This window comes from Carcharhinus amblyrhynchos, chromosome 27 (assembly GCF_965287045.1).
Source record: "Carcharhinus amblyrhynchos chromosome 27, sCarAmb.v2.hapA, whole genome shotgun sequence".
In the NCBI taxonomy this organism is placed as follows: domain Eukaryota; kingdom Metazoa; phylum Chordata; class Chondrichthyes; order Carcharhiniformes; family Carcharhinidae; genus Carcharhinus; species Carcharhinus amblyrhynchos.
In genome coordinates, this window is record NC_137350.1 from 37,142,360 (window position 1) to 37,166,722 (window position 24,363).

The window sequence follows — 24,363 nt, forward strand, 5'->3', positions numbered from 1 at the left end:
TTTTCAAAAATCTCCATGGTATCGTCCCTCCCCCACCGTGTCCCGCCTTCGTCCGAGCCCTGTAACCTCCAGTCCCATCATTCTGTAAGACATTCTCTCCTCCACTTTCTTCCGTCGGGAAAAAGATACAGAAGTCCGAGGTCACAGACTGGATCGACTGGGATTTGTACTCACTGGAATTTGGAAGAATAAGAGGGGATCTCACAGAAACATATAAAAGCCTCACGGGACTGGACAGGCTAGATGAGGGAAGAATATTCCCAATGTTGGGGAAGTCCAAAACTAGGGGCTACAGCCTAAGAATAAGGAGTAAATCATTCAGGACTGAGATGAGGAAGAACTCCTTCACTCAAAGAGTTGAGAACCTGTGGAATTCTGTACCACAAAAAGCTCTGGAGCCAGTACATTAGATATGTTCAAGAAGGAGCTGGATATTGCCCTTGTGGCTAAATTGATCAAGGGGCTTGGAGAGAAAGTGGGAGTGGGATCCTGAAAGTGCACGATCAGCCATGATCATATTGGATGGTGGAGCAGGTTCATGGGGCCGAATGGCCTACTCCTGCTCCTATTGTCTTATGTTTCTATCCGACTGGGTTAAGAACAGCTGAAGCTGCCGTCAGACTCTTGAGTAGACCTACCTCGCACTAAGTTGATCTTTTTCTACACCCTGGCTATGACTGTAATGTTACATTCTGCACTCTCTCCCTCCCTTCTCTATGAACGGTATGCTTTGCCTGTGTAACGTGCAAGAAACAATACTTTTCACTGTGTACCAATACATGTGTCAATAATAAATCAAATCAAAATATAATTGAAGTTAGGTGCACTTTAAGAAAGGGAAATGTAAGAAGGTATTTCTGAATGTACAGCAAATGCCGTTTAGATTGTGTCAGTAGGAGGCAGACTGCAGCTTGTCTGGTCAGTGGGTTGTGAGGGGCGGCCATCTTGTAACAGTGAGTCGTCAGCAAAAATAGTTCCTGCTCGAAGAGGCGAGTTCCTCCAATCCTGTCCTTTCGCGCATCCCTGATTTTCATCCCTCCAACTTTGGTGTCAGTGCCTTCAGCCGCCAAGGCCCCAAACTCGGGAACTCCCTCCCTCCACCACTCACTGCTCCTTTAAGATGGTCTTTACAACTGACCCTAATATCACAGTGTGTAGCTCAATGTGATTTGATAACGCTGCCATGAAGCAACTGGGGACATTTTCCTCTGCCCACTAACATTTCATCCTCTAATGTGTTGGTGGGTGGCATCCTTGTTTGAATCAGAGAATCGTGGGTTCAAACCCCACTCAGGCATGTAATCCCTGAGGTTGATGTCCCCCCCAGTGCAGTACCGTACAGAGGGAGTTCCGCATTGTCAGAGGTGTTAAACTGAGGAGCTCTCGTTTGGAGGTTAAGGATCTGGTGATGCACATTCAAGGAGGGGCAGGAGAACTCTCGCTGGTACCTGGTCAATATTTATCCCTTAACCAATATCATTAAAGATGACTATTTGGTCATTATTACATTGTTGCTTGTGGGAGCTTGCTGTGCCAAATCAGATTGTGCAAAAGAGAACGGGGACATTAGTGCCAGGGGACTGAGAACCAAAACACCAGCGGCAATAATTTACTGATAGGGAGAGAACCTGGAGGCTTTAATGTTGTACTTTATTTCAAACCAACTTTAGAAAGATAATTAATGTTGAGCAATAAGCACGTGCAGCGTCAGAAGCTGCCTCATTCAGACACTCAATCCTTCACCACACAAAAGACAGTGAACTGCCTTGTAACCATGGCAACACCCCTTTAAGCTTCGGTTGCCAGTGTAGCTGTGATTTGCTGCAAACTGCATCATTTATAAATAGTTTTTCCATTCGCTCCTTTCCGGGCGTGTGTCATGTTGACACGAGTTCAGTAAACGAGCACACTCCTAAAGGTTTGTCTGATGTCTGTGTTCAATCCCCTCGACAGCTGAGTCACTTTGTGACACTGCCTTCAACTGTGGAAAAAATAACTAACCCTCTCATCTCCAGCTTTTATAGATATCACAATAATTTAGCAATTCTGGAAAGGGATAATGATTGTGTTTCCAAATTAGCTTTCAGAGTGAATGCCTGTCGGATGATGCAGAGTTTGATAATAGATTTATTTTAAAACTAAAAGGTAGCATTTTCCATTCTGGAAACTCAATGCTGTGGCAGGCAGGAAGACTGAGTGAATCCCACTGGGCTGTAATAGGCAGTAAAGTCAGAGTGAATCCCACTGTGCTGTGGCAGGCACAAAAGTCAGAGTGAGTCCTGCTGGGCTGTGGCAGGCAGGAAAGCCAGAGTGAATTCTCTTGGGCAGCAGGGAGCAGGAAAGTCGGAGTGAATCCCACTGGGCAGCAGGGAGCAGGAAAGTCGGAGTGAATCCTGCTGTGCTGTGGCAGGCAGGAAAGTCAGAGTGAATCCTGCTGGGCTGTAGCAGACAGGAAAGTTGGAATGATTCCCGCTGGGCAGTGGGAAGCAGGAATGTTGGAGAGCTTCCCATTGGGCAGTGGCAGGTAGGAAAGTCATTGTCACCCCTTCTTTGGGGTTCAGCTCTTTTATCTATGTTTGTATTAGATATTCATGGAAATCTCAAGACTACTTCCATTTCCACAGATCTTTGCAGGCCCACAATGCATAGAAGCCTGGCTCCCCGGTGACGAGGGGCTATTCCTTAAAGATGAGGCTGATGTTTGTCCACACAGTCTATCTGAGGAGAGACACAATGCTGCCCATTCAGCTACAAGATCATTAATAGAGCAAACTAAAAGCTTCAAAAAGATACATCTCAGACGTTTTGGATTGGTCAGCTGGATCTCTCCAATATTCACAACAGGAAGTGTCCTGCACCTTTGCTGTTTACTGTGTCCTCCACAAGCTAATGCTGCAGAAAGGGGTGGATTGTCTCAGGGCGATATGGAGAAGCTACTTACTTAAATTATCACTTACGTGGCGAAAAACTGCAGCAGGCGACGGTGCAGAGGGACCTCGGGGTCCTTGTGCATGAGTCGCAAAAACCCAGCTTGCAGGTGCAGCAGGTGGTCAGGAAGGCGAATGGGATGCTGGCCTTCATAGCGAGGGGGATTGAATATAAAAGTAGGGAGGTCTTGCTGCGGCTGTATAGGGCATTGGTGAGGCCGCAGCTGGAGTACTGTGTGCAGTTTTGAGTGCCGTACTTACGCAAGGATATTTTGGCCTTGGAGGGAGTGCAGATGAGGTTTACTAGGCTGATATCGGAGTTGAGGGGGTTGAGCTATGAGGAGAGGCTGAATAAACTAGGCTTGTACTCGTTAGAGTTTAGAAGAATGAGGGGAGATCTCATAGAGACGTATAAGATGATGAATGGGATGGATAGGATAGAGGTGGAAAGACTCTTCCCGCTCAGAAAGGATAATAGGACTAGGGGGCACAGCCTCAAGATAAAGGGGAGGCGGTTTAGAACGGAGTTGAGGAGGAACTTCTTCACTCAAAGGGTGGTGAATCTCTGGAATTCTCTGCCCGTTGAAGTGGTGGAGGCTGCCTCGCTAAATATTTTTAAGACGCGGGTTGATGGGTTTTTGATAAGAGAGGGGATTAAGGGTTATGGGGAGAGGGCGGGAAAGTGGAACTGAGCCACGACAGATCAGCCATGATCTTATTGAATGGCGGGGCAGGCTCGAAGGGCTAGATGGCCTACTCCTGCTCCTATTTCTTATGTTCTTATGTACTCGTCTCCTTGGAGGTGGAGGATGTTGAAGGTGGTGAATTTGAAGAGGGCAAAGGTTCAAATTAGCCCCTCGAGGATGTCACTGCGTGGGCACGATGTGAAAGACAATCTCAGAGCTACAAGATTCCAGGAGGAATCAGGTGAAGAGAAGCTGATGGGAGAGCAGATCCCTTCATACTACAGTGCAGGGAGTCAATAAAACCTTTGTTGTTATCCTCAACATCCGCCATTTCTCCAAGGTCGTAGGGTTCAGGAAGGTCCATGTGTGACCCCGGGGCATAACGCACTCAGTGAAATCAGGAGCTAATACCAGGCCTGACTTCAATGACCAATTTTACCCTCCCGTGTCTCGATCATGCTGAGCAAGGACATTGAGGGTAGGAGTGGGTGTGCGTGGTGTGTATCCCTAGGGTGGTGTGACAGTGAGAATTGCAGAGTAGCCACAATGGTAATGCAGGAAAGTTGTGCTGGGTTTTGGTTATTCCAGTAAGCTGTACAGATGGGCATGTTAGTGTAATTCTGGCTGGAGAGCTATTACTGAAGCTTGATCCCATACAGAGTTACAGCTGATTTAATGAAGTGAAAATTTTGCCCTGTTAGCATTAAGGTCCATTTAGGTTTTAAGGAGGATTTTCCATGTTTAACTTCGATTTCCTAATGGCTGTGTCTTTTATCCTGGGATTTCAGTAATCTCTTTAAGTGCTAATAGCTTTCCAAGTCCAACTTTGCAACAAAAAAAACTTCCACGCGCAATGATTAAAACTAAAATACTTCTTTCCTCAGGGGTTCAGCTGCTGAGTGTACTGATTGATGTGGCACTGACTTATACAGAACAACACATACACAGGCCTTTGGCACGTCCACTGACCTAAACCAGGCCACTTATAATTTCCCTCAACCCCTCAGGGACAAGAAGGAAAACAATTAGTCATAGTTGCTGCTTTTGATTATTGTCTACAGATTGAATAAATACCTCATCCCCTCCACCACTAACGTAGTGTGGACCAACCAAACGCAGAGTGGACACTCATCACAGCTCCTCCAACAACTTCCAGACCCGTTACTTCTGCCACCCAGACATACGAGGGCAGCAGATACCTGGGAATACCACAGCCTGCAATTTCCCCATCCTGATTTGGAACTCTTTCACTGTTCCTTCACTGTCGCTGGGTCAAAATCCTGCAACTTTCTCGCTATCACTCACCACATGGATCGCAGTGTTTGGCTTATTTATTAATTAGGCTTACATTAACACTGCAATGAAGTTACTGTGAAAATCCCCTAGCAGCCAAACTCTGGCACCTGTTTAGATACACTGAGGGAGATTTTAACATGGCCAATCCACCTAACCAGGATGCCTTTCGGACTGTGGGAGGAAACCGGAGCACCCGAAAGAAACCCACGCAGACACGGGGAGAACATGCAGACTCCACACAGACAGTGACCCAAGCCAGGAATCAAACCCGGGTCCCTGGCGCTGTGAGGCAGCAGTGCTAACCACTGCGCCACCGTGCAGTTCAAGAAGGCAGCTCACCATCGTCTTCCCAAGGGACATTTAGGGATGGACGATAAACGATGGCCTATGAGGCAACACCCACATCCCATTCATACATGTTTAAAAAATGATGGATGGCAGGCGAGGGTTGGACTGCCTCAGCTGTGATGTCTTCCACAGTTGAATAGCCACTTCTGGGGAGCAGTCGAGGGGTGGGGGTGTGTGGGGAGCGGAGGAAGGTATCAAATTTTGGCAGTAGAATGGTTTTCCAGCGTGGAAACCACACCTTCGAATGCAAAAGGGAAGTAAATGTAAGTAAAAGGTTAATAAAACACAAACTGAAGTGTGTAGAAAGATATTTTAAATATGAACGGTTTGAATAGTGAACTGAGTTGCAGTGACAGCAGCGCATTGCCTTAAAGCTAGTGGCTTGTGAACATCTGCAAGCAGATTACTGCTAAGTGTTTATGGTAAACCAGAGTCCAATCCTGGTTAATTAATCATGAGTTGATTAGCAGGACGCAGCTTCTCTCTCCTCTGTGACCTTGCAAACTACTTCTACGTTGTGTAGAGTCACGTGAGCTGACCTATCAGCTCATTGCCGTAGGTAGACACTCCTGAAGCAGTCTACACTTCAATCCTGGTAATGACAATCTCAGCTGCTTAATATTTATATATTAACCTTTCTGCTCTGGTCCCTCCAGGGTCGCAGAGAAAGTTTGAGTTGATATTTCTGAGGCCGGTGGTTGTCAAATCTGCTGAAAATGATGTGCTTTAACCCATCTGTCTAAATTTCTGTAAGAAACCATCTTCAGGTTGCCCGTGTCCGGAATGTGCAGCAGACAGGGATACTGTCCAGCTGAGACATTCTGAGAAGGAGACACTGATACAATCTCCAGGTTGTAACCAATTTGCAGGCCCCCCCACCCCCACCCATCCCCCCGCAGTGTGATTCAAAATAACCGGGAGCAGGAGTAGACCACCGGGCCTCTCAAGCCATTCAATAAGATCACGGCTGATCTTTCCGTGGACTCAGTTCCACTTACCCACCCGCTCACCGTACAGTTATATCATTGCAATAGGCCCCAGTGTGGGGTGAGGCAAATGTTACCCATCCATCCAATTTTTGTCTGCTGTTCGTTGGTAAACATAGTTAATAATAATGGCAAGATTTGCGTTTGTGCCTTTCACAACTTCAAGGGTATCTCAAAATGCTTTACACCCAGTGAAATAATTCACACAGCAAGATCCCACAAAACAGCTTCAAAATAAATGACCAGATAATATGATTTAGCAGTTGCTGGATGAGGGATAGTTTATACTGACACCTAGGAAATCTCGAATATTGAACAGTACCGTGAGATCTTTTGTGTCCATTTGAGAGGACAGATAAAACCTTGGCCTAATGTCTTTCCTGAAAGACAGCATTGCTGACAGTGTAGCATTTGGTCTAGATTTTGTCCTTAAGATCCCAGATTGGGATTTGAACTCATGACCTTCTGGTTCTGAGACAAAAGTGCTGCCAAATGGCTAAGGCCCTGCCTATTCTCAAAGAACATCATACAATGATCCAGCAACATTAGAGGCCATTCAGCCCATTGTCACTATGCTGGGTCTGTGGCTCAAACACATGATCCTGGTATCAAAAGTCTCGAGCTCATGATGAATGAGTGGAGTATCAGCATTGAGGAATCCACTGCACTGCAAGGCAGGGACTTTGGGAGAAATGGTTGAAAATTGGGAGAAATCAAATGTAGATGTTTACATAAAAGTTAAAGATTTGCTTCCTTTTATACACAGGGAATGAGGTAAATTGATACAGACACACAAACTAGCTGCTATTAGCCCCAGCTGCATTGGGATAAAACACAAATCACTTGATGTCTCTTTCAATTCTAGTGTATTTCATCCAAAGGACGAGGGTTTCAACTGGGAGCCTACCAGTGTGTCTGTAAGGAAGGATATTACAATCCGCAGCATATCGCAACCAACAGCTTTGGCAGTAAGTATCCAATCTCAAAAAACTGATACAAATGTAGGAAAACCAGAGAGCGTGCTTATTGATTATACACAATCTACTCTCAAACCTGCTCCTTTCATCTTCCGAGGGAATGTGTTATAAATCCCTCAAAGGTAAAGCAAGTTGGCATCAGGAATATGGAAGCTTGACTGACTGTCTTGCTTAGAACCCCAGTTTCCAGCTGCTCACACCATTCCATCATTGTCCTGTTAACCCCAATCCTATTCATCCAGGTTTAGGTGCTATTCATGGTGTGGGGATGCCAGCGTTGGACTGGGGTGGACATGTGAGAAGTCTCACAACACCAGGTTAAAGTCCAACAGGTTTATTTGGTATCACAAGCTTTTGGAGTGCCACTCGTTCACCAGGTGAGTGGTTGAGGGATAGAACAGCAAGGGAGTTCTCTTAGGGCTCAGTATAAACTATCCCTCACCTAATGAAGGAGCAGTGCTCCGAAAGCTCATGATACATGTTGGACTTTACCCTGATGTTGTGAGACTTCTTCAAGTACTATTTGGCATTAACCACTTTTGCTGGTTGTCTATCCCACACATTCACTCTTCTATGAAGGAGACAAACTTCTAGTCTTGATTAAGGCATGTCAACTTTATCATCTTGACTTCTAGCTAGAGAAACCATTTGAACCTTTAAAGAGAGGGCGATTGATTTTCGCACAGATAAATGTAAGTTAATGTACATTGGGGATCAACCGTGATCTTGAGTTAAATGATGTGGAGGGTGGGAGATGTGTGAACGGTTATGTTGTGGATCACTGAGTCCATATGTCAGTCTGGTTTCCTCTGGGGGGCAGGAGTGGGATCAGAATCGAGGTTCAGTTGAAGAATATCCATTAAAAGCTATTTCCTGAAACCTATTTTCAAGATTTGTGAACTGTAAAAAGTCCAGTTGATTGTACTGTTTCTGGACAGGAATCTGCTGTTTAGGATCTTCCCAAGGTTCAGACTCTGTCTCTCTCTTTGTGGTGATTTCAGGGAAAGATGATAAACACATCTCCTTCTTCAGCCGCTACGCCACTGGGGAGCCCAGGAGACAGTTTCAGTGTCTGCCGTGCAAAGATGGCTGCGGCGCGTGTGTCAGCGACGCTCCATGCTTCACCAAGGTGGACGAGCATTTAAGATTAGCGATCCTGTCCTTCCAGGCTTTCTGCATGTTGCTAGTTTTCATCTGTATGCTGGTTGTCTATCGCTGCAGAAAGAACAAGGTAAGTCATACCATGGTCTGACTGGTGTGCGTACAGGTATGTTCTGTGTACCTGTGTGTGTACACATGTATTTGTGTCCCATCTCCCCCCCTCCACCCCCCCAACCCCGGCCAGTCCCAGTCTCCTTCCCAGGCCAGCCCTGATCAACCTCCCCCCACCCGACAATCAGTCCTGACCCCCTCACCAGAACCAGCCCCAATCACCCCTTCACTGTCTCCCCCACCAATCCCACTTGCAGACTGGCAGCAGGACCTTCCAATTATGCCCCAATAGACCTGCCCCCCAATATGCCTGCCCCTCTGCCCCCACCCCCTTGGCACTGCCCAGTGCCCATCGGGCAGTGCCAAAGTGCCTGATGGGCAGTGCCAGTGTGCCCCTTTGGCAGTGCCAGGGTGCCAGACTGGCACTGTCCAAGGGGCATCCCCTTGCCCCAGACCTCCCCGGGGCCTCAGTGATCTCTGTCCCCACCAGCAGGGTGAGGACGTTGATTCCCCGTTAGTGGGGAGAAGTTGTAAACTCCACTGGTGGGAATCTCTCCCGGCAGGGTAGGAGACGCTAGCGGGTCTGGAGACTACCGTCCCGGGCCTGCAGATAATATGCGTGTGTGTTATGTGCATGTGTGAGTGCATGTGTGAGTGCATGTGTGTGTGTGTGTGTGTGTGTGTGTGTGTATTCCACAACATCATCAGGATTTATAGAGCATCCTTAATAAACACTCTAAGGTATTTCATGGAGCTTCAATGCAACAAAAAAAGAATCCAATGTGGGAGATATTAAAAAGAGTAACTATGGAGCTGAAAGCAAAGCCATCAGTTGTGGAGCGGATAGAGGGGGGAAAGGGAAATAGGCAGATTGAAAAGCTCTGGGCAGTGGTGGTGGAAGAGGGAGTTCTAGGATCTGGAGCAGTTACAGAGATCGGGAGAGGAAAGGTCATGATAGGAGTTAAATGGACTGGAAGATGATGGGAATGAACAGCCTTTAAAGGAATACAAAGCCAGGGAAATGGGAAGCTATGGAAAGCGTAGAAGGGAGGGATTTGTGATAGTCTGAAGGGCTCCCCATCTCAGGGTTTGATCTAGTGAAGCTCCATCACGCATCACACTCTCCATTCACCAAGACCAGCGCCAACACACTAGCAATATTAATTGGTTTCTTCAGCAAATTGTTGACCTTTGCCCCAGTTAAGGTTCCTTATTGCAGACTATTATTCTTTGTTTTTGCGTCTTACCACATAAATTAGCACATTAGGGAGGCAAAAGACAAGAGGATTGGAGTACAAAACAAAATTGCACACAGTATTCCAGGTGTGACATCACACCTAGAATACTGTGTGCAATTTTTGGTCTCCATATTTTGGAAAAGATGTATTGGCTTTGGAAGCAATACAGCAAAGTTTCACCAGATTAATCCCTGGGATGGAGAGGAGAATTTATACAGAGAGGCTGAGTACATTGGATCTACAGTCTCTGGAGTTTTGAGAATCGAGAGATGATCTCTTTGGAACATTAAATATTATGAAGGGGCTTGACAGGGTAGCTCCTTCCCCATGTTCTAGATTCCCCTGCCATTCTGCTGCTCTTATCTTACACCCTGTAAAAATTTTTCTTTCAAGTACTTTCCCAATTCCCTTTTGGAAGTTAGAATTGAATCTGCTTCCTCAGTTCTGCCAGCTAGCACATTCCACATCACAACTTGCTGTGTATAAATGGAACTGTCCACACAAATCCTGCAGTAGGATTTGAACTCAGTGACACTGAAAACCCAGGCTTGGCAAGTGGGCAAAATGAGGAATTTGGAAATGTAGAAGAGCTGCTTCTGATTATAGATAAATAGACCTCTGCGAGAGGGGAGATCAGGAAGCATCAGACACTAATCAGTAAGATCCATTTGCTGGCATCTCTTCACCAGGTCAGTATTATAGACAATGTGGTGACTGGGTAAGACATTAGGTGCTGGCTAATGGAGAAGTAAAATTTATTTATATCTTTCAAAGATATATGTGAATGATATCAATGTTTAATTCTTTTATTTTATTTAATAATGTCACAAGTGGGCTGACATTAACACTGCAATGAAGTTACAGTGAAAATCGCCTTGTTGCCACACTCCAGTGCCAGTTCAGGTACACTGAGGGAGAATTTAGTCTGGCCAATGCACCCTAACCAGCATGTCCTTCAGACTGTGGGAGGAAACGGGAGCACCCAGAGGAAACCCACGCAGACACAGGGAGAATGTGCAGACTCCACACAGACGGTGACCTGAGCCAGGAATCAAACCCTGTCCCTGGTGCTGTGAAGCTGCAGTGCTAACCACTGTGCTGCCGTGCTTCCATTCATATTCCTTTAACCCCATACAAGAGGTTATTTTTGTCTAAATATGTTGTCCATCTGTTTTTCCTTAAAACAGAATCTTAATAAAGTTGTCGTGCTGCAGTTTAGTTCCACTGTCAGAATTTCCTGGGAAATTGCACATTCAGGGTTTACTTCCCAAGTTTTGTAATTAATCGCTCTCTGTAGATCTCACTCCAAGATGTATAAAGCTTTTCCTCAGTCCCAGAACAATTGGTAAAGACAATGTCCTTTCTCCCCTCACCCCTGCTCACAAAATTCACAAAACCTTAATATTCATCAAAAAGGGATTGCATTTTTACAATGTCAACCAAACCCCCTGTATTCCTGTTAAATGGGATTAGAATAGGCTGGTATTTGATATTGTGGGCTGAAGGGCCTGTTTCTGTGTTGTCTGACTCCATGATTTCCCAAAACCCTTTACAGCCAATCAAATACCTTCAAGATGTAGCCACTATTGTAAGTAGAGAAAATTGGCATCCAGTTTGTACACAGCAAGATCCCACTGGCAGCAATGCGATCATGATGGATCACCTGTCTTCTGGATGTTGATCAAAGGATAAATATTGGCCCAGGACATTGGGGAAAACTCCAATCCTCTTCTTTGAATAATCTCATGGGATCTTTTACCTGAGAATGCAGATGGGACCTTGGTGAAACATCTCATCTGAAAGGAGGCACTTCCTTCAGTGCAGCATTCCCTCAGTACTGCACAGAGTGTCAGCCAGGATTATGGGCTGCTCAGGCCACTGAAATGAGATCTAAGCCAATGATGGACTCACAGAGATGGCTAAAACATGCAGTAAAATATATTAAAGAGAACATTAAAGTTATTAGTTACAGAGTTAATCTGCAAAGGCTTACATTGTCTGACTCCCACAACAGAGAAGGTTTACAAGGACGTTGCTGGGACTTGAGAACCTGAGTAACAGAGAAAGATTGAATAGGTTAGGACTTTATTCCCTGGAGCGTAGAAGAATGAGGGGAGATTTGATAGAGGTGTATAAAATTATGATGGGTATAGATAGAGTGAATGCAAGCAGGGTTTTTCCACTGAGGCCAGGGGAGAAAAAAAACTAGAGGGCACGGGTTAAGGGTGAAGGGGGAAAAGTTTAAAGGGAATATTAGGAGGGGCTTCTTCACACAGAGAGTGGTGGGAGTGTGGAATGAGCTGCCAGATGAAGCGGTGAAAGTGGGCTCACTTTTAACATTTAAGAAAAACTTGGACAGGTACATGGATGAGAGGGGTGTGGAGGGATATGGTCCAGGTGCAGGTCAGTGGGACTAGGCAGAAAAATGGTTTGGCACAGCCAAGAAGGGCCAAAAGGCCTGTTTCTGTGCTGTAGTGTTCTATGGTTCTACATGTAACAGCCTTAGAAAAAGTATTGAACTATTCAGATAAGAGAGAAGTTCTGAGTGTCACAGATCAGTACTGATCCCGGGCTGTGTTGAATTAGAAATGATCTCAGTTGTAGGGGGAGTAAGCCACAGCTGGACAACAATTGGTGTCAGTGGGAGAGGATAAGTCAGGATTGTGCATACGATTGCGATCCAATGGCTGTGACTGGAGATGGTAAGTGTGCAAGCATCGGCTGACAACATAATTAATCTTGTCTGTGATTAACTTTCCACCTCCTGCCTCGCTCTCCTTCCATGGTCAAGTAACCAGCTGACATTTACTGATTAGACTCTGGGGGAGGGAGGTCCCACCAGAGAATTCAGGGATTTAGAAGAATGAGAGGAACTGGATGTCCGTGACAGGCTCAGTATTAGAGTATAGACGCTGATTCCCTTTAACATATCATAGTTCCTGAATGAGTTCTCAAACCTGGTACTATTTCGAAGACAGGACGTTCTGTCCAATGTCCTGCCCAATATTTAACCCTCATCCAATTCCTAAAAAAACAGATTATCTGATCATTAGCTCATCTTGCTGTGTACAAGATCCCACAAAAAAGCGATGAGATAATGAGAAATTGACTGCCGATTTCCTACATTACAACAGTGACTACACTTCAAAAGTAGTTCATTGGCTGAAAGTTGTCCTAGGGTGCCCTGGAGCCATAAAAGGTGCTACATAAATGCAAGATTGCTGTTCTTTCATTGCTGGATTAGTAAAGGGACCATCCAGTTTGCTCTGATTTCTACCATAAAGCCTTTAAATAAAAAGTGCATCATTTCTAAATGTTGTTGATATTAATGGAACTGTGGGATACGGAGATTGGATGTGTGATTAGTAAATTTCCAGCAGTTTTATTGTCGCTATTTTGCAAAATATTGTTACAAGGATGAAGGGCATGCTGACTAAATAGGAAACTAGTAATTCATGTTGAAGCCCAGCTGACAGCAGAGAAACACTTTAATGGCTTTATTTATGGAAATTAAGTTCCACGTTCATTTTTCCTGCAGCAGATTTTAAGCTTGGGTTTTGTCTGGTGCAGCCTTTGTGAGTTGGATAGACATAGAGGGACAGGTTCGGACGTGTGGTGGGGAGGGGTTGGGAGGCTGGAGAGTTGTTCGAATTGTGGATGTCAGTGGTCAATGTCGCCAGCTCCAGAACTGACACTTTATCGGGAAGTTTAAAAATGTCTTTTCCTCCACAGCGAATCAGAACATCAGGATTGCTCCTTTTGGAGACCATTCTTGGAGGATCCATCCTGCTGTATTTTCCAGTAAGTATTCTTCCAACTGCCCATTCAGGAATGCAGAACTTTCCGGTTCAATCCCACCCATATTCAGATATAGCAGCTCTGCCACCTGTTTGAGAGAACCACATATCACGAGGCAGTATCTACCCAGATAAAGATAAAACTGGGCAACATCTGTCCCAGAGACCACCCCAACCCCACCCTCCCACCCACTGGATAACACCTGTCCCAGAGACCACCCCAACCCCACCCCCCAACCACTGGGCAACACCTGTCCCAGAGACCACCCCAACCCCACCCTCCCACCCACTGGATAACACCTGTCCCAGAGACCACCCCAACCCCACCCCCCTCAACCACTGGGCAACACCTGTCCCAGAGACCACCCCAACCCCACCCCCCCCAACCACTGGGCAACACCTGTGCCAGAGACCACCCCAACCCCACCCCCCCAACCACTGGGCAACACCTGTCCCAGAGACCACCCCAAAACCACCCCCCTCAACCACTGGGCAACACCTGTCCCAGAGACCACCCTAACCCCACCCCCCCAACCACTGGGCAACACCTGTCCCAGAGACCACCCCAACCCCACCCCCCTCAACCACTGGATAACACCTGTCCCAGAGACCACCCCAACCCCACCCTCCCCAACCACTGGGCAACACCTGTCCCAGAGACCACCCCAACCCCACCCCCCCAACCACTGGGCAACACCTGTGCCAGATGCCACCCCACCAAACACTGGGCAAATCACCTGTCCCAGGTACCACCCCAACCCCCCCAACCACTGGATAACACCTGTCCCAGAGACCACTGCCCCCTCAACCACTGGGCAACACCTGTCCAGAGACCATGACTCCCCTCCTCCAGCCCCTCTCTCCTCCAGCCCCTCTCCTCTCCTCCAGCCCCTCCCCCCTCAATCCCAAAACACTGGGAAAATGCCCTGTTCCAGGCATCCTGTCTCCAAAGCTTTGGATAATGGGTTCCACTGCACTCAGAATAACTCACAAACCACAGTTTTCATCATATAATCATACAGCACAAGAGGCCTTTTGGCTCAGCGGGTCCTTGCAAACACTTTGAAAGAGCTTTCCAAAGCCTGGCCTGGCAAACTTTCAAGTTTATATCCGATTCCCATAATCTCCACTCACGCGCTAACAGAACAATGTCGAAAACAGGAACACTTGCCAACTGAACCAAATCAGCGACCTCCTTACCCTCCATCCAGCGAACTGTCTCTTTCGGAAGGATTCTCAGTGAACCTGGCTGACTCTGTTACTGACCACTGTCTGACCCCCACCATAGGCAGGTCCCATTGAACTGCAATGTCTGTATCATGTTGGAGCCAGTAATTATGCTGCCGGTGAATCAGTGCCTTTATTGAGAGCTTTTTTTTTTGTAGATGGCTGACAGATGGCTCATTCTAAATTTGGAAGGCGAATTTACATGTTTGACGCATCTAATGATAATTGCTCACTTTTGTCATCTCGTTCCTGATCGAGGATTAGTCAGTTTTATTTTTAACCATTAAAGCTGTAATTCCAACTGCTCTCATTGAATTTGCCTCACTTTGAAATGGTGAAAAGTTGGACTGATTGGCAATTGCTGCTCTCCCTTCTGCCAATTCATTCACTCTCCTGTCTGGGTTGGGGTTGTAATTTTCAAGTTATGACTGGGGATCTGTCATGGTGTTGCACTCTCATGTCAGGGTGTAATCGGGGGAATCGATAATGAGTAAAGGGAAAATACCGCAGATGCTGGAATCTGAAACAAAAACAGAAGAAAGTGCTGGAGGATCTCAGCAGGTCTGACATCACCTGTGGAGAGAGAACAGAGCCAACGTTTCAGGTCTGGATGACCCTTTGTCAGAGCACTGATAAGGAATCAACCATTTTCAATGTTGTCCCAGTCATGTTTTAATCATTTGAAGCAAAAAAAAACTCACCTCTGACTAAATTTAACAATGTTGGAAAATAGACCCTTATCAGATATCCTCCTCCTGCCTCAAAGAACAAAGAAAATTACAGCTCAGGTTCAGGCCCTTCGGCCCTCCAAGCCTATACCGACCATGCTGCCCAACTGAACTAAAACCTTCTACCCTTCTGGGGACCAAATCCCTCTATTCCCATCCTATTCATGTATTTGTCCAGATGCCTCTTAAAAATCACTATTGTATCTGCTTCCCCCCGGCAGTGAGATCCAGGCACCCACCACCCTCTGTGTAAAAGATTTGCCTCGCACATCTCCTTTAAAGCTTGCCCTCCGCATCTTAAACTTATGCCCCCTAGTAATTGACTCTTCCACCCTGGGAAAATGCTTCTGACTATCCACTCTGTCCATGCCCCTCATAATCTTGGAGACTTCTGTCAGGTCACTCCTCAATCTGTCGCTCCATTGAGAAGAAACCCAAGTTTCTCCAACCTCTCCTCATAGCTAATGCCCTCCATACCAGGCAACATCCTGGTAAATCTTTTCTGTACTCTCATTGTGACGTTACTGTTTCCTACGTCATCCAACTTTCTGATCTCTGATGGGGAGTGGCCTAGTTATCAGTGCAGGAGAAGTTTTAGATAGTGGACTCACCAGGATCTAGGTTTCAACTCAAACTCATTTCCATTCGAACCCAATAGAGGAAGGAGAGTTTCATCCTGACATCCTGAGATCTGGACCCTAAATAAAGAAATAATAAACTAAATCGTATGAATTGCATTGCCTTTCACAAGCTCTGGGTGTCTTTAGGCAGCTTTACAGCCAATAGAATCCTGCCACTGTTCTTTTACAAAAAACAACAACCAATCTGTACACAGCAACATCCAGACAAGAATATGATTACAACCATTGATCAGTGTTGGCTGAGCAATGTTAACCCAGCCACCTCTCGGGTCTTCACCGCAGTGCCACAGGATCTTTAAACCCATTTGTGAAGGCGGATGGAGTTTCCATTTAACGTCTATCTGCTGCCCACACCCCCACTCACAACACTGCAAAATAAATCCACAGGCCCCTTCCAAACTACAACTTTAAATAAAGGAAGAAGAATGGGTTTCAAACTGATTCCATAATCCCAGTGTTTTTGGATAATCAAAAGGGAACTTTTGAAATCAATTTTGTTTAAAAAGAAGTTTGCGGCTATTGTGTCACCTCTTCACATTGTGTTGAGAGTTGAGGTCCCTGCATCCTTACCCTCACACAGCACCCTGATGTTTAACAGTCTGTGTCTCTCTCTGGAAAGGGCTGATTTATAAAGGGTACAATTCCAGCTATCCTCCATTATCTCATCCATGTGGCCAAATCCAGAGGCAAGCCCCATTCTGTCCTCACCCAACATCAAGACGCACTAACCTTCATCAAGTTCTAGAAACCGTGGTGATGAGAGCCTAGGCTGCTGAGCTAACAACTCAGCACAAACCTACAAAAATGTACTGGTTTGTGTTACCCCTTCAGTGGCATATTTACCAATTGGCCAAGGAGGTTAGAATGGATAACCACTAAAATTGAACCAAATTGAGTTGATAGCTTCATTAGCACATTGCTGCTAATGTCACAATTTGGATTTCTGCTCTCAGTCGAATGCTTCAAGAGAGACAGCAGAGAATATACAGATGCAGAATGGGAAGGCAGGCTAATCTCTTCCCTCCACCCCCCCAACAAGTCCCGTCTGACTAAATGAATTAACAGAAATTCCTTCACCTGTGGTTTATACCCAATTGTCAATTTTCAGGTATGGTTGGGCCTGTGTTAAAGTATGCCTCTGTTTGTGTTCTTCCATCAGGTGTTTATCCTATACTTTCAGCCCAGTATTTTCCGATGTGTTCTCCTGCGATGGGCGCGGACTCTGGGATTTGCCATCATCTACGGAACAGTAACGTTGAAGATTTACAGGTACCAAGGCCACTGTGAATGACTGGAGGTCACCATCTTGAGTTGTGATGGTCAGGTCATGGGATGAATATTGTATCAATTGGGAGAATCTAGGTGCCCTCCATATGTATTGGCGCTGAGTGAGTCTGTCTGCATGAGGAAGGCATTATATTTTATGACAAGCAAAAGCAAAGTACTGTGGATATATTAAATTTTATGTATTAATGTATGAATAAACTACCATAAATTGATGAATATTATGACCACACAGTTCCATCAACATTTCCCATTATAAATTCCAATGTCCACACTAATGCCACCCTCTGGGATGTTTTGTCATTCATTCAAGCGATGTGGCCAGGACTTACTTAGCTTGATTTTGATTTGATTTATTATTGTCACATGTATTAACACACAATGAAAGGTATTGTTTCTTGCATGCTACACAGACAAAACATACCATGTGTAATGAAGGAAAGGACAGAGTGCAGAATGTAGTGTTACAGACATAGCTAGGGTGAAGAGAAAAATCAACTTAATGTAAGATAGGTCCAATCAAAAGTCTGATGGCAGCAGGGAAGAAGCTGTTCTTGAGTCAGCTGGTACGTGACGTCAGACGTTTATATCTTTTTCCCAGCAGAAGGTGGAAGAGAGAATATCCAGGGCGTGTGGGGTCCTTGATTATGCTGGCTGCTTTGCCGAGGCAGTGGGAAGTGTAGACAGAGTCGATGGATGGGTGGATGATTTGTGTGATGGACTGGGCTTCGTTTCCACTTTGTCCCCATTGATGTAGAGAGGGGCAGGTTCTCCAATACGCTTCCCGAAGTTGATGACTATCTCCTTCATTTTGTTAACATTAAGGGAGAGATTATTGTTGTCCCACCAGATTCTCAATCTCATTCCTGTACTCTGTCTCATCATTGTTTGAGATCCGACCCATTACAGTGATGTCATCAGCAAACCTGAAAATCGGGTTGGAGGTGAATTTGGTCACACAGTCATAGGTGTATGAGGGGTATAGCAAGAGGTTGAGGACACAGCCTGGTGGAGCACTGGTGTTGAGAATGATCGTGGAGGAGGTGTTGTTGCCTTTCCTTACTGATTGTGGTCCGTGGGTTAGGAAGTCTAGGATCCAATCACAGAGGGAGAAGCTGAGCCCCAGGAAGCGGGGTTTGGGAATGAGTTTTGTGGGAATGATGGTGTTGAAGGCTGAGCTGTAGAGTTTGACGCAGGTGTCGTTGTTATTCAGATGTTCCAGGATTGAGTACAGGGCCAAGGAAATGAGAGGCCAGAATTGATTTGTGCCATGACTAACCTTTTGAAGCACTTCATAATGATAAATGTCGGTCCACTGGATGGTGGTCATTAAGGCACGCTGACTGGCTTTTCTTTGGTACCAGGAGGATGGTCTTCTTGAAGACCTCAGGTTGTTGTAAAGAGAGGTTGAAGATGTTTGTGAATACCCCCACCAGCTGATCCACACAGGGTCTGAGTGCTCGTCTGGGTACCCCATCCAGGCCAGCCACTTTCCGTGAGATGAGCTTTGAGAAGGCTGCTCTGACGTCTGCGATAGTTACCTCAGATACAGGTTCAATCATCAGGGTACTTCCCCATTTCTGACCTTATGATGAAGGGAAGGTCATTGATGAAGCAGTTGAAGATTGTTGGGCTAGGACACTACCCGGGAGATCCCGGCAGAGATGTCCTGGAGTTGAGATGTCCTGGAGCTGAGATGATCCTCCACAACCGTAAACATCTTCCTATGTTCCAGGTATGGCTCCAACCAATGGCGTGTTTGCCCCCTGGTACCCATTGATTCCAGTTTTGCCAGGGCTCCTTGATGCCACACTCGGTTGAATGTGGCCTTGATGTCAAAAGCTGTTATAGTCACCTCACCTCTGAATTCACCTCTTTTGTCCATATTTGATCCAAGACTGTAATGAGGTCAGGAGCTGAGTGACCCTGGTGAAGCCCAAACTGGGCAGGTTATTGCTGAGCTGCTTGAATGTCAGGGGCTGATGGTTATTTTCCCTCTTGTGGGGATGGTCATTGTGTGCGATGTGAATGTTACCTTGACAGCCTGGATATTATCCAGGTCTTGCTGCTTTTGGACATGGACTGCTTCAGTGTCTGAGGAGTCGCGAATGGGGCTGAACATTGTGCAATTATCAGTGAACATCCCCAATTCTGACCTTATGATGGAGGGAAGGTCATTGACGAAGCAGCTGAGGATGGTTGGGCCTCGGACACTAACCCTGAGACACTCCTGCAGAGATATCCTGCAACTGAAATGATTGTAATTACAGAATGAGATAATTTCATTATAAATATGAACATTGGAATTTGTAATGGAAATATAAAAATAAGGGCAGAATGTCTCAGTGTAGAATGTACCTTGTATTATGCCTGGATTCTCCGATCTAATTATTCCCATAACTCGAATCTCAATGCGATTGTAGATTAGCTAGTATTTCCTAATTAGAGATCTGGCCTGAGCTGTACTTGGATGTTTTTAGCGCAATATCTTTGAAATCTGTATTTCTGTGGGGATCGAAGAAGGCTAGTTGTCAAGAATTGTCCCTTAAGAATGCTCAGGTAAAAAGTAATTGTGCCTGGCTGAAAGATACCATGCTGAAATGGGAATAGAATGCAGTGCTTGTTAACTCAGATGGTTCTGTTTAATTATTAATACAACAAAATGCTTTAAACCTGAGCCTTTTTATTGGGAGAATTAAATAGGGTGAAGTTTCCATTAGATCATGTTAGTTTTTTAACAATGCTGAGTGTCTCTCATCCTGTGAGCTATATCTGTGAGTAACTGTGAATCATGTAACCTCTCGCCCATCCCTGTGAAACCAACCATCAGCTCCTTTATCTGGTGAACCAGGTTCCCCGTCCTATGCTGTTAGAACTGGTAACATTATCAGCCATGTCTCCTCACCCCTCCACCCATAATCCGAGGAATTTCAGTGCCTCATGGGTGTCTTGCGACATTTCAGTGCTGGGTCCAGATCCTCCAACACGGCATCTGCTGTGGGAGGAGTGTACCTACCAGGTGCCAGTCTTTTACAACAGGAACGCCAGCGTTCCGGTTCGCTCCCTTCCTCAGGTGGTGGAGGAGTAGCCGTGTCTTCATCTGCAGTGTCCATTTCGGACTCCGAGGTTCTAACTACAGATGCCGGAGAGGTGGGGCTGGCTGGCCTGAGAGGACTCTCCCCGGTTCTCCTCTGAGCACAGTTAGCTCCTGAACGAACTGTGAGTTTGAGGCCTGCACCTGATCCGAGTGTTTTATCAGGATGACCTCACCCAGGTATATTTTCTAGGATACGGCGCATGTCCTAGAGTCCACTGTCCCTGGTGAGCATGTGGGACCATCCGTGTAATTGTTTACCCAAGCTTTTTCACTGGCCTCCAATTATCTCCCCCAGCTACTATTGTCATGGCCTTTACATTGGGCTTGGAGTCATAGAGGTTTACAGCATGGAAACACGTCCTTCAGCCCAACTTGTCCATGCTGCCCCTTATTTTTAACCTCTAAGCTAGTCCCAGTTGCCCGCATTTGGCCCATATCCCTCGATATCCATCTTACCCAGTAACTATCTAAATGCTTTTTAAAAGACAAAATTGTACTCACCTCTACTAATCCCTCTGGCAGCTTGCTCCAGACACTCACCACCCTCTGTGTGAAAAAAGTGCCCCTTTAGGCCCTTGTGTATCTCTTCCCTCACATCTTAAAGCTACACCCTCTAGTTTTAGGCTCCCCTACCTTTGGGAAACGGTATTGACTATCCAGCTGATCTGTGTCCCTCATTATCTTATAGACCTCTGTAAGGTCACCCCTCAGCCTCCTTTGCTCGTTGCTTTTTCACCTTCGCCCCTGTAGCAAACTTAATCTGGTGCCGAGTTGTCTGCCCAAGAGCAACTCTGCGGGCACTATTCCTTTAGTGACACGGGGGGATCTTCTATCATCGAATAACTAATGGGAGAGTTTGGTGTCCATTGATGCTGCCTGCTGTTTTTGTAAATCAGCTTTTCCACTCTCCGCGAGGCCATTCGGCGAGGGATGGCATGGTCCTTCCTGATTTGTCGAATCCCATTCGACTTCATGAATGGATGAACTCCTGGCTGGCAAAAACCAGTCCATTGTCAGAGACCCGTACCTCCGAGATCCCACATGTCAAAAATGAGGTGCACAGTTTCTCTACTGTTATTGTTGTGGTTGTTGAAAGCGTCCATTCGTCCTATGGATGTCCATCCACTTGGACACCAGTACTGGGGAAAGTGGGGGCTGGATCACTGGGACGGTCTTCACCTGAACAGTATTAGGAGCAGCGATCTTGTGAGTTGCACAACGGGGCAGTGGAGGAGGTTTTAAAGTAAATAATGAGAGGACGGGATCACATGAAGGTGACTTAAAGGAAAAGGACAAAGCGAGAGAGCACAGTAACCACAAGGATAATAACAATCAGAGTGAGGAGAGAAGGAATGGAAAACACAAACCCAACAGTTATCATAAGACCATAAGGCATAGGAGCAGAATTAGGCCACTCAGCCCATCGAGTCTGCTCCACCATTCAATCATGGCTGATATTTTTCTCATCCCCATTCTCCTGCCTTTTCCCCATAACCCCTGATCCCCTAATTAATTAAGAGCCTATCTATCTCTGTCTTAAAGACACTCAATGACCTGGCCTCCACCGCCTTCTGCGGCAAAGAGTTCCATAGATTCACCGCTCTCTGGCTGAAGGAATTCCTTCTCAACTCTGTTTTAAATGATTGTTCCTTTAGCCTAAGGTTGTGCCCTCTGGTTCTAGTTTTTCCTACTAATGGAAACATCCTTTTCACACCTCGCAGAACTCTGTAAGTTTTAAGATAATTTGCAAAAGTAATAACAAGTTAGAATCTAAAGGCTTGACATCTGAATGCCCTCAGCATCCATAAGAAAACTGAGGAATTGTCAGCTCAAATTGAAACAAATGTACATGAGCTGACAGTCATTCCAGAGACATGGTGCAAGGTGACAAAGACTGGGACCTGAATACTTAAGGATACTTGACATTTCTAAAGGGCAGTGAGCTAGGAAGAGGTGGTGGGGTAGCTCTGTTAATTAAGGATGACATTAGCACAATAGTGAAAGATGACCTCAGTTCTAAAAATCAAGTTATAGTGTCAATTTGGGTAGAGATGAGCAAAGTGCAAGGATAATTTTTAGCCCTTCTAACAGTAGGGTATACAGGAAGAAATAATGGGGACTGCTAAAAAAGGCACTCCAATTATCATCGGTGATGTTAAGCTACATTTAGATTTGACAAATCAGATCAACAAAGGTAGCCTTGAAGATGAGTTCATAGAGTGTTCTCAGGGCAATTTCTTAGTGTAGTACATTCTAGAGCCAACCAGAGAGCAGGCTATTCTTGACCTAGCAATGTGCGGTGAGGCAGGTTTAATTAATGACCACGTAGGTATAAAGTTTCTGGGTAGTAGTGATCACAACATGACTGAATTTCACTTTCAGTTTGAGGAGGAGAAGAGTGGACCTAAGACTAGTGTTTTAAACATAAAGGCATGGGGACAGAGTTGGCTAATGTGAACTTGGAAAGTAGGTTAAGGGATAAGTGCAATGGCAGACATTTAGGAGATATCCCATAATATGCAGCAATTATACATTTCAGTGAGAAAAAAAGGTTCTAGGAGATGAATCACTGGTGGTTAACTAAGGAAGTTAAAGACAGTATCAAATTGAAGAAAAAGTGTTCATTTCTGTAAAGATGAATGGTAGGTCAGGAGATTGGACAGAATTTAAAAGCCAGTAAAAATGGCTAAATACATGATTAAGGGGGAGAAATTAGAGTATGAGGGAAAGATGGCTTGAGATGTAAAAACAGATACTAAGGGTTTCTGAAAATATCTAAAGAAAAAAAGTAACTGGTAAGCACAGATCCTCCAGTTAGTCTGGGGAATTAATAATGAAAAACAAGAGAGTGGAGGGAGCGTTGAAGAAATATTTTGTGTCTGCAGAAGTCACAGGTAACACCCAAAAAACAACTTAAATCAAGGTGAGCGGGAGGTGTAGATTAAACAAGTAAAATCATCAGGGAAAGGATGCTGAGAAAACTATTAGAACTAAAGGCTGACAAGTCACCAGGACCTGATTAATTTAATCCTCGGCACAGTGGCTCAGTGGTCAGCACTGCTGCTTCACAGCGCCAGGACCTGGGTTCGATTCTGGCCTCGGGTGACCGTCTGTACAGAGTCTGTACATTCTCCCCATGTCTGCGTGAGTTTCCTCCGGGTGCTCCGGTTTCCTCCCACAGTCCAAAGATGTGTAGGTTAGGTGGATTGGCCATGCTAAATTACCCCTTAATTATAGGGGGGTTAGCAAGGTACATATATGACTTGCGGGGCTAGGGCCTGGGTGGGATTGTTATCGGTGCAGACTCAATGGGCCAAATGGCCTCTTTCTGCATTGTAGGGTTTCTATGAAAAGAAGTTGCTGCAGTGTTAGCGGATGCACTGATTCCAATTTTTCAGATCTCTCTTGATTCTGGAAAGGTCACATCAGATTAGAAAATAGCAAATGTGACATCTCGATTCAAAATCTTAACGGTTGAAACATTAACAACCTCAGGAACATGTAGACCCTTTGGCAAAGTCAAAATGGAGAGCTGGGATTCATGTTACATGACCCCCGCCCCCAGATGATGTTGTCTTGTGGAGCTGCAAAGCTCAGTTTGCCATGTTACCATTTACCAAGCAATAGCGCAGAAAGGAGGCTGTGACCGGGTTTGGATGCCTGGCCCCATCTACTCAATTTGACTGGAAGTTCTATAACATCGGATACAAGACTGACTAATCTCCGGTTGCCTATCTCATCATGGAATTCAGCTCTGTTGGAAAAGTTCAATCTGCTGACCTTTGTGAAAGAAGACAGCATTGAATTTTGATTCAGGACTTGTGACACTCATGGAACAATAATTATTTTTCTCTGTGGACTTTGCCCTTTAAATCCTTCCTTCTCTAACCCACTCTTTTATTGTACGAGTGAAAGCGAG

At 45.6% G+C, this 24,363-nt stretch overlaps 1 protein-coding gene across 1 annotated transcript in view; it reads left to right on the forward strand.

Annotated features, from left to right (window-relative positions):
* Window positions 1–24,363, forward strand: part of gpr179 (G protein-coupled receptor 179) — an 81,075-nt gene that overhangs the window by 38,085 nt on the left and 18,627 nt on the right. Inside the window, exons 3-6 of the mRNA XM_080213537.1 lie at window positions 7,109–7,211; window positions 8,222–8,451; window positions 13,403–13,471; window positions 17,223–17,332. Coding sequence (XP_080069663.1) covers window positions 7,109–7,211; window positions 8,222–8,451; window positions 13,403–13,471; window positions 17,223–17,332 — 512 coding nt within the window. The remainder of the gene's footprint in view (window positions 1–7,108; window positions 7,212–8,221; window positions 8,452–13,402; window positions 13,472–17,222; window positions 17,333–24,363) is intronic.